The 11,793-nt window shown below is 34.2% G+C and overlaps 1 protein-coding gene across 1 annotated transcript; it reads right to left on the minus strand.

The window, feature by feature from the left end:
* Positions 1-2,516: 2,516 nt before the first annotated feature.
* LOC117122928 lies at positions 2,517-11,425 on the minus strand. Its single transcript, XM_033268707.1, has 2 exons — positions 9,128-11,425; positions 2,517-5,410 (listed from the first exon to the last, which is right to left on the minus strand). Exons 1-2 carry the CDS (start codon positions 10,964-10,966, stop codon positions 5,195-5,197), a joined length of 2,055 nt encoding a protein of 684 aa, XP_033124598.1. The 5' UTR covers positions 10,967-11,425; the 3' UTR covers positions 2,517-5,194.
* Between the last annotated feature and the right edge of the window lie 368 nt (positions 11,426-11,793).

Genomic DNA, 11,793 nt, shown 5'->3' on the forward strand with positions numbered 1-11,793 from the left:
TTTCTCAAATATTGTTCTTTAAACAGCTGTATATCTCCTGTAACTTCATAAAGAAATGTCGGATTTAAATTATTCTTTTACTATTTCATAGCTCTCATTTTACTGTTTAACCCTGTATTAATAACTAAAATCGATTTTGCAATGAGTGACTGGTTTGGCTTTTTGAGTTTTTCACCCAGCATTACTGAGCATCATGTTGACCCTCCATATAAGTGAAGCTTTTCATGTAGAAATAAGTGAAGAATAATAATGTATATAATAATATCAGTAATATTTATAGTGCTTTCCAAATAGTATAATATGCCCCACAGCTGTTAACATACAGTGCCTGCATATAGCAGAATTAAGACATAATTAATATTAATTATATATATGTACTGGTATCAAATTATTGCATATGTGATAAATTTATTATTTATTTATTCAGCAATATGTGGGTAGCCCATATCTGAGTGTTGTACACGGTGGCATATCTTGGAGTCTTGAAATAGGAGGGATGATGGGGTGGGGGCAGGAAGATTAAGTGAAGGGGGAGCTACCTCGCAAAATATGACATGAGGTGATTTTTAACTACTTGATCATGATTTTTTTTTTGCTTCGAACGTTTACGATAGGGGAGACAGGTGGCGCAAGCTTATGGTGTATTTGGAAGGGGGATGCGCCACTGGTTGTACATCATCATCAAGCCTTATTGCACAGGTGGGCAAAGTGCAGCCCGTGAATATGAAATAAAAACCCTATGTGTGTGGCCCGCCAAACAACATTGGCTAGAAAACACCTTGTTTTTTTACGGCCTGACACCGATCATATGTAAAATAAAGTGGTGTAAAAGCAGTGCTTGGAGGTTTTTAGGAGCACACTGGAAAGATCAAAGTTTGGGTGCGGCCTTCGGTGTTTTAATTAAAAAATTCTCTTTGGCCCTCCGATTTTTATGCCCACCCCTGCCTTATTGGCATGAAGTGCTATGTAATCCTAACATGTCATCATTACTATAATGGGAATATCCCAAATATGTCACAAACCTTGAGTACAAAACTTTCCGCTTACTATTATAATTGCATTAATGATTTTCTATAGTACGCAAGACTTTTCTTTTTTACCTCGCAAGAGGAAAGCGGAAAAAAAAATAATAGTAAAATTTTGTTTTCTTAATTAGCCAGATGGAGAAAAATATTAAATTTTATTGGTGAATGTAAAGAGTATAATGGGAATTTTAAATGCTTTAAATTTATATAATTTGGAAGAATTATTTAAATCTTATTTTTGGAGATTTCAAGGGAGCAGCGGGCGTAATAAAAAATAAAGAAAAACTTATTTTTTGTGGCGGTGGGTGTGCTAATTGGCCAAAAATATAATTTTATTTTTATTTGAAATCGTTATTGGCGGATGGTGGGTTCACTAAACAAGGTATAAAAAAGGTCTTGCCTTGTGTACAGTAATACTAAGTGTACTGTATAACTTAAAAATATAAACCAATTTTATTTGACACAGTTGTAAGAATGTATTGCATCCCCATAGAGATTTGAACCAGAAACATTGCGAGTGCTTTAGCAATGGACCTTTTCGCTAATCCCGGCTTCTTGGATATTATTGTTAAGGTTTCGCAAAACACGACAGTATTAAAAACATGCGCAAACGTGTGTTTGTAGGGCATGCCGTGTAATCTTTGTAATCTAAGTTGATATTTTTGACATACGATGTTTTATCTCAAGTGAATCTGTATTATTTTTTTCTAAGTTTACTGTTCATGTAGGGTCATTTAGGCCAGATTCTTTCATTAGTATGTTATGTAATTTTTTTTGTTACCCTCATAATATTTTGCCTCTTTACTACATCTACTGTAATAAATGCTGACAGTGCTCTCAAGAACAATAAATAAAAATGCCTAATGTCTTCTGGTTTTGTCTTTGCTTTGACTGTAAAAAAAAAATTCATGTGTAAATAGAAATGTGCTGTTCAATACACCAGTTGTTAACAGTCCAAGCAATCTACTGTATATACCAGGATGAGTACACATGTAATGGAATAAAATGACAGAATGTAAAATATTAGTTAGCTAATGAAAATATCGCTAATTGGCCTAAACTATGCAGTAATTTTATTTTTATTCAAAGTCGTTATTGGCAAGTGGTGGGTTCACTAAACAAAGTATTGCAGAACATAGAGGGCGCTAAGCGATGTAATTCCGTCTGCTGATTGTGGGTTGCAGTTTAAACGGATCTTCATTAAAAACGACCCGTTGTGTGTGCATGTGGCTCTGCGTTCTTATTAGAATCGCGTTGAGTGCAGCATGTCTGCTTAAGCTGTGTGCTGTGTGAAAATTTATGGATCATGTGCATGTTGAAGAAAGCTGTAGGTAATTCCCAATTCACGAGAATGATTGCACTGAAGTCTGGACTGCGTTATCCTTTTGTTTAACACCAAAAAATACTCATATCTACACATAATGTTTATGTATTGAAAGTATGTTGTATATAATGGAATATAAAAATGGGAACAAACATGCACAGCACATCATTATTTAGTCGTTATATTTTATTGATAAAATTCAACAAGAAAACAAAGGGCTTTTCCTGTAACATGTAAATTATGTACCATCAAGGTTATTTATAATAACCAAATGTACTAAATTGAAGAGTTTGTGGCTAAAACACAATGAGTACATCTAGTTTACGGTACACCCACCATTTCCAAAGAATGTTTCTTATTCTATTGAATTTAAAAAAAAGATCAAGCAAGCCATGCACTAATCAAAAATAAGTGCATGGTTGGGAATTAGAAGATAACAATGGGAGTTGCAGTGATGATATCACGATTGACTTAAAATTAGTATAATATGTATATAATGACAATGTCTTAAATGGGCAATAAAAGATGCATCAAAATGCAAATACAGTTCACTTTGTAATTGAGTTAGGGAACTTAAAACTACATTAGTAAACAGCCATATTAATTTCATAATAATGGACATAAATCGGAGTAAATTTAGGAAATAGTATAATTTAAAGTTAATCAGATCTTATAAATGACACACTGATTAATGAGTACTCAATAATTAAGAAGTGCAACCACACCATAATAGACTATTACTCTGTTTAACTACTATCAGCTGAGTTTTTATTATTAAATAAATCAACTACAGTATTTAATACATTCAGAGAATTTTTATCTACAATATTACATAGTACTATCAATTATCTGTCAATATGTTAATGATACATATCAGACTTGCAACAAACATGGTGACGCATGCAATTTCTGATGCAATACACTATGAGATTAAATCTGATTAAACAATGTCTTGTGTCTGAAGGGAAAATCTAATACTGTACTGTATACCATCTTTCTAATTATTTAATACATTTTTATATTTTAGAAACCATAAAATAAATTGTCAATTATAAATGATGAAAGACAACATTTTACAGACTAAAGAATCAAGATTTTATCCACATAGGATCTTTAAAAGTGCCTAACAAATAGGATTAAAGATGAGGTGAACAACACTTCCTAGGCTAACCATGGAGGAAATAAAGAACTTCTTTTTGAACATTTACCTGTGTGACATTCACACATAAGCTACCAATAATAGCAAAAGATTGAGGTTATTTAAAATAAACTGGCTAGGCAAACTATTTAATATACTGTAGGATGATATGCAATATAAATATACCTTAAAACACAATTTGGGGTTGTGGATCTCAAAACAGTTACACTGGGAAATGTAGAACAAAATGCGTAATGTTTATAGTATTAACCGTTAAACAAGTTCTTGTAATCTCAAAAGGCCTGATGATGGTAGTATAACAGAGGCAGTAGAGTATATTGGACCTAATGGCTGCCCATACAAAAAGATCTATTAATCAATCAGCCAAGTGTTTCTAGAGCTCCTCATCGGAGCTAAAAACTGCTGGTTAATGTTTAATGGTTGTGAAATTGTGTAGCAAGCATAAAATGGTCCCTATGTACTGTGATATATAGTAAAAACTGAGGTACTAAGATCTTCCATGCCAGACACAGCCCACTCAAGGTTAAGTAAAGCGAGGTATTGAGGAAATTAGAATAACAAAGATGAGATGTTTGGCTTTCTTAAATTATGTTTTGATTGGTACAGTATTTTTAAAGCATGTTTTTCTTGCACAGTGGGAATAGGACAAGCCCAATGTCTTCTCATTGGTTTGTAGACTAATCTGCACTACATTTCACTAAATTAACACAACAATATTATCACAATATTAGAACAAATTATTCAAACATGGTGTAGGTTAATAAACATCTTTGATTCTCCTAAATTCTGTATATAAAAAAAATCTATGGAATCTATTTACAATTAAAATCCCAACCACTTCTAAACTTTATACAGTACTACAGTATGTATAATATTAAAATGTAAGGCAACAGCATGTCTGTTTGTCTGCCAACCTTTAAACAGACAATATCTCTAATTATTTTGACTTTGTCAGAGAAAACATGTACGAGAATCATTCTCCGACTACCTAGAGTACAGAACACACACCAATCGTCCAAATTATCAGATTTTCTTTAACAAAGTAATGTTCTATGCCCATAGTTAGTGATGATGTGCCTATACCTGTATATGGTCATGATGTGATGTCATCATGACCATATTTAGGCATATCACATGTTTTTGTCAGACAAAATTTGATGGTTTGGGCAGGGCTTTATATCTCTCTGAAAGTCTATGTACTATTTCTAAATAGTTAAAAAGTGCTGTCTTCCAATATAATTTATATACTGTACACTATCATACAGTTACTGTTCACTAACCCAGCTTGTTTAATTAAACTATTATCTAATGCATTGTTACTATCTTGGATGATAACACTCCCCTTTCAAAGGTCCATATATTATCATCCACAGGTAGAATTAGGTAAATAACCACACCCATATAATAATTAAATTGTATCCCATACAGTGACTACTGGTTTCTGGCATCTAAATGAGACCTCTATAGTTAATGTACTGTATGTTGTGGTATGAAGTACTGTTTAACTGCACTTCTTGGTATCATACACCACCTCAGCCAGCAGGACTAATGCGAGACATGCCCACCACAACTAATATAAGAATTGTACCAGTACCACCAACTATTAAATAATTTTTTTAATAATTCATGTATGAAAAATTGTGTAAATATCAATGCAGCATATTTGCATAAAAGATTTCATTAAAATTATTCGTCTATTTTGAGCGTTTTCATTATCTTTCTTCGGTGGTTCGGTTCAAAACAGTAGCTAATAGCATCGCTGATTTCGTTCACTCTTCGGTGGAACCGAAATCGGTCACGGGCAAAGCTTTCCCAATATGGTTTGCGCACTTCACGGTAGTCGTCGTACCAAGCAGGGTTTTCGTAAGCAACGGAGCTAACATCCTTGTCACTGAAAGAGACCTGAAAAAAAATACAATGATCATGAAAATTTTAATAAGTCATGCATTATAATTATAGAAAATTACATCTGGCCGGGAAACACCAATATTTTTTTTTTATAAATTACATTTTAGAGAACTCTCACAGTGCCTTGTTCCTCCACCCCAAAGGACCTAGTCACAGAGGCGGTTCGGCGCAGCAGGAACGGTTTAGTTTCCCAACCTTTAAGGTCGGGCATTCAATCCCTTGCTGTGCATTTTGCTGTTCTTGAGCAAGGCACTTTATCTGCATTAAATGGGTACCTGGTGGGGTTGCCTGCTCCTGCGCTGATTGCCAGCAGTAACACTTAAAGCATGTTGACCCAATGACCAGGGAAAAGAACTGTGCATTATAACCTCAAAGAAAGAGGCGCATTACAACCTATACCAGTACCAGTAGCTGGCATAAACACTGCAATACAATAGGCTACTCCGTAACAACACTATGATAATGGCAAAAATCTTCCATATTATCCGTTCATCAGACAATACTCAAGTACAGTATACTGTATGTATGTCTAAAAATGTACATGACTCCATTCTGTTTATTATTCTCTTGATCCACCAGGGGCCACCTATTACCATTGTACAGAGCAATATAACACCGACATGGTACTTTCCCTAATACACAAATGAATAGGATACTACCGGCCGGTTCAATGACAACATTTGAATATGAATAGTAAAAGCATGTCAACCGTGCTTCAATATACAGAAACCTATTGTATGAGTGTTTACCGATAATGATTTTTGTTGTTGGCTTTTATCCAACAAACATTAAATAATATATTTCAGTTCTCAACATAACAAGCCAAGGTATTTCGTAATGACAAATATTATTGTATGAATAAATCATATAGATAACATGGCCATCATTTAAAACAATATGAATCATTCTTATTATTCTAAGGAAAGAAGGCCAATATCTATCAGGGTTTACTTATTAAATGTTTATGTTTAAACCTACTGTAGACTCTGAAAAACTGGGTTGGTTTTCTGTGGTGGGGGACAGTTTTCCACTATACAGTACAGTAGTTTAAGATTTATGTAAAGTGCCTAGAGGGATGTGTGATCCATTAGGCGCTATATTATACATTTTATTATTATTATTATTATTATAAATTATTATTAGTATTATTATTATTATTATGTGGCTGCCACATTTCTACAGTTTCTACTAACCAAAAAATTACCATTACTAAGGTCATTATTTGCCATTGTCTTTCAACAACAATCAATTTAATTGACTGTACAGTACATTACAATACTATTGATCGATATGACCTCTTAATAACGTACAGTACTTGTTAGGTCAATGCTATACATTATTTACTATAATCACAGCAACCTAGGTGAAATCAAAACAATTTTGACCACAAGTTTAGTCATATGAATAGATCAGGTAACAAACAGTATCACGCACGGAGTTCAAGGAACAGACTTGCTATAGCTATCATTCTATAAATAATTAAACTGTAAATTGAATTGGGGAAGTGTGGACACTATTCTAGGGATAACAGTGTAAAAACCAGATACAACACTGGCCTTATACAATTGTACTACTAAGAATGAGATTGAGATCAGAATTTGAGTAAACAGAATACTGTGATTTACAGTAACTAAGAATAAGAATGAGATCAGAATAAATACAGTAGTACAGTAGTAAATGGAATACAGTGTTTTATTTTGCCATGAAATTTGTCATAATTTGCTATATTAAAATGTACAAGTTTAAAGTATTTTTTTAATACAGGTAATATATTACGATAAATAACACTATAAAATATTGAAATTGCATTACTAGGAGACAGCAGTTGTCACATACTGTAAGTATAAGGCTTGACATCCCAATTACCAGCATACTCTAATGTTGTTAAATGCTCTGAACAATAGCAAAACAATGTGGCTGGGCAGTATAGTATACTTTAGTACAGAGAAGCATGGTACTGTAAATACCTTTGCTCAAAACTTTGGCAATAGTAACAGTAAAGTAGATTCCAGTATTACAGTATGACCCATTATTTCAAAGCAATAATGTGGAGAATAAGAATATATTAAAAAGTCAATTTTTAGTTTTCGCTGATGTTGGCTTTGGATAGGCAACCCTCATATTTCGAAATAATTTTCAGTTTCAGCAGACTGAATACAATATTTTTTAGGTACAGTATTTATAATGAAATCAGTTGGATTTAGTCATATCATGCATTAGGAAGTTTACTTTAGATAATTTATTTAATACTAGGAAAAACAACAATGCCAAAGATAAGTCCATTCTAATTCAAGCTTCTATTCACAATTGTATAATCAAATAGGTTATCAGTCAATTCGATTACATCTGAAATTGAACTACCAGCATATACTATAGAAGGGTATTGGGAAACAGCAGAGTGACAAAGAAGGAACAAAATTATTATTATTAATATACAGTATTATTATATAGTATATTAATTAATACACAGTATTATAGTATTTTAGAATCTGAGATAGGCCTACTTTATTCAGCCAGATGTAACCTAATCTATTTTCCATCATGACAATGATCAACTTTTTAAAACTGAATATGTGCAGTATTGTACATCATCATCAGTGGAAGATACAGGAATTCTAAATAGATGAGGGGCCTGAGAAAGGGACTCCTTCTACAGAAAAAATATAATTATTATGGCCTCTAAAGATGGCCGGAAATGGCACTCTTAGACTTAAAATATTCTTGAAAAATTTATGAGTTGGGGGCGGGGGAAGGGGAATGGCCCCTTGAATCTGGCACCGTACATGCTAAAAGGTAATTAATATACTGTATTCCAGTCAAGGGCTGTTAACAATGTTGTTTTATGGCACATGTCCACGAAATGCATCGTTTACGCTGCCAACTTCAAACAGTCTTAAGTGGCTGGTGCAATGCTACGATGTCATTGAGCAATGCACAGTTTAAACAGTGACTATACAGTCCAGTCAGATAGCAGACAACTTTGCAGTCTATAATAACTACCTGTAGTTAGCTACTCAATTATAACATTCTTAATGACCTGTCCAGACTATTAAATTGTATTTGACAAAGACATGTGACATGCCTTAATATGGTCATGATGACATCACATCATGACCATATATAGGCACATCATGTCTATATATGGGCATACAACAGTTTTTTGTTGTCCAAGGAAATTTGATAGTGCGGACAAAGCTTTACATTTAAATAAAAGATGAATTTTCATTAAATTGGATGTAGTCAACAATTTGTATATCATCATGAATATTCATTATTTTGCTATCAAGAGAGCCACTTTAATAGTCTTAAACATTTTAGCAACCCTTGGAAGCCAGCATCATGATGATTATATTTTGTTACATTTTCCTGACAGAATTTGAAATGAATTAAATCAGAATTACTTCTCCATTGAAACTATACATATTTTTCAAATTATAGACACGTTTTAGACCACTGATTTCCTTGTCTATATCATCTTTGATACTAATTAGTAAAATAATTATTATGAAAATAAAGGAAAAGTACTCATCCAGGGCTACAGAATTTGTGGTCTTAAATTGGAGGTGGACTATATTTAGAGGGGTCTTGAATTTAAGTGAGACAATGTATTATTATTATATTTGAAGACTAAATTACAGATTACACAGTATACAGTAGGCCTACTGTAGGGCATAAAGAACAATGCCAAATTATTGTGTAATTTTAACTTACTTTCTTAGTTTGTTTTTCTTGTTGTCCTGACAACTTGTTCTTGAAACAGCTTTTAACAATGTTCACTACAGTATTAACAGCAGCATCACAATTAATTTCATTAGACTTATTGTTCAGATTAGTTTTATTGGATGGCATAGCACAAGATAGAAGGCATTTAATAACTGGGCAAGACACTCCATCCACTTTACCATTTTGTGTCTGCTGGTCATCTTTAGTTTGACCAGATGAATCAGCATGTTTGACATCTGTTGAGATATCGTCATCAGATATCGAGTAATGTGGCTCTGCATTGTCTGACTTAAGGTTTGATGGGGATTGCACTTCTTGTGGACCAAGGCCACTTTGATTCACCGAGGCACTTCCTCGGAATGGACTATCTGAAGAACACTTCCATCCATTAATAGGGTTGTAAGGATCTCCAGATGCCATGAAAGAGCGCCATAGACGATCCTCATCAACCTGGTCTGTATTGTCAGCATCATTTTGTGTTTGTTCATCCCCTTCATCAAAGCCACTGTCCTTGCTGCCTGCAGCTTCGCTATCTTGGCCTAAGATGAAAGAGACGATGGAATTGGCGCATACAGGAACCTCATCATTTTTGACATCGCTTGACCAAGACTCAGAATCACTTTCAATATCAGAATCAGATTCATATTCACTGGATGCATCGTACGACTCAGTGTCGCTTTCAAAATCAGATAGAGATCCTGATGAATCACAATCGCTATCTTGATCACTATAATCTTCATCGTCTTCATCATTCTCATCTTCGGAAGCATTGCTTCTACGATTACCATCACTGTCATCATCTCCGTCATTACATTCGGAACTGAAATAACATGAGCTGTCTTCACTTAAATGTTCATTACTAGAATGATGATCTGTTGGAGATGCCTGAAGATTGACATCGCTTTGGTTATTGCATTCATTGCTTTTTATATCTTGTTCCACAGACAATGTGGAAAGAAGAGGGTCAACTTCCTCTAGGCCTACATCTTTTGGGTTCATTTTTTCACCCTTGATATCAATATCTGGAATACATTCATTTTTATTGTCTGTAACAGCAGGCCTTGCAACCTGGTTACTTTGAGGTAGATGTTGATTCATTGTCAATTTTTGCAATTCTCTAAGTTCGAATTTTGCTAAAGATAATGACTGATGGATGTCAAACACCTTGGACTCGGGTGGTTCTTCTGAGGCATGGGCTTGCATAAACATGTTAGTTCTAGCTCCTTGTTTAAATCTGCCAAACAGAATAGCAGCAGCACTCATTCCTACTACCGGAATCATTGGTCTAAAATACGGCAAACGTCGCGTTAACGGAACAGAGGGCGCAAAGATTTTCTCTTTTTGCATCTTATTTTCATTTGCTGGAAATGATGAAATCTGTGCAAGTTTTATAAATTCACTTGAATTTTTATCTGAATGCGTAATAGAACATCTTTGTAACATAACAGCATTTAGCTCATTAGTTCTTGTTTGCAAAATATTTTGTAGTCTTTGATTAACTGGCAGTGGTGAGTAATAAGAGTTTTTTGATTTAATCATTGTTGGTATTTCCTTGTAGTAATTAACTTCAGAGTGATGATAAATATTACTTTTAGAAGAAGGTAAAATAGGTGGACTCTTGCTAGGCCTATCCTCTCCTTGACTATCAAGCCTCAACAAATTGACTCTAGGCCTAGATGATACACTTTCCCTTGATGGGCGTTGGTGCTGCAGGTTGGAAAGCCCTTGTTTTCTCGCCAGGTTTCTGGTCACACGTAGGTGTTGCGCCCTGAATAGAGCTTGCCATACGGAAGTCTCGTGTTGATTTCGGATCGAGTTTGGATCCATTGTTCTAATTTACTTGGTTCACAGACACATAGTAAAATAAATTGCCTTTACTAAATAGTCCTGTGCTTTAACTTTAGCTTATTATACCATTGTGTACCTGTATAGTTAGCACGTTTTTAATAGATTTTAGCTTGCCAATACATACTGTCAAAATGGATGACCCGAACGTGCTTCGTTGCCGGTGGATCCGCGTCAAGGCAAAAGTCATTTGGTAAACTCAAAAAATTGTCTTGATTTCCTATATTACAAACTGAGTTCTCATCACAATATTGTTGAAATTCATAAACACATTCATCAGTAGACGATTTCCTTTCTGTAAACTCGAAATAATCCATTTTTACGATAGCAGATTTCTTCACGATGTATATTTTCTGTTTCTGTTGCTGGTAAATGAATCGCTTCGCTCTAATCCTAGTCTTTTGACCCATACGCTCGCTGGTTCAATCAATCTATTGCATCATCTTCTAAAAACAGGCTAGGCTCTGTGTAACTGCGGTTACTAGAGCAGACGGAAATTTCATTAATTCTTGCTGTAAATGTTTAAGTTTCAGTAAAGGTACGTATTTTTAAATGCATATCAACCTCTTTGGGGTTATATATTCTATTATATAATTTACTACAACGTATATTATGGGTTTTTTTTTTTAAAGGTTTGAGTAAATTTCTTCAATGGGAAGTTATGCCATATCAATCCGCATTCACGGAAATTTCTAGTTACGTCATGAATGCGGGCTATTTTTATCCCAAGAGTAATCCTACGAGTTAAGTTTTGGTTTCGGCGCAAACGCGGCAAACGACACGTAATGTGACAATGCGTCATAAAATTC

The sequence above is a fragment of the Anneissia japonica genome, unplaced genomic scaffold (genome assembly GCF_011630105.1).
Source record: "Anneissia japonica isolate Jap-2015-1 unplaced genomic scaffold, ASM1163010v1 scaffold288071_len251177_cov169, whole genome shotgun sequence".
Classification (NCBI taxonomy): domain Eukaryota; kingdom Metazoa; phylum Echinodermata; class Crinoidea; order Comatulida; family Comatulidae; genus Anneissia; species Anneissia japonica.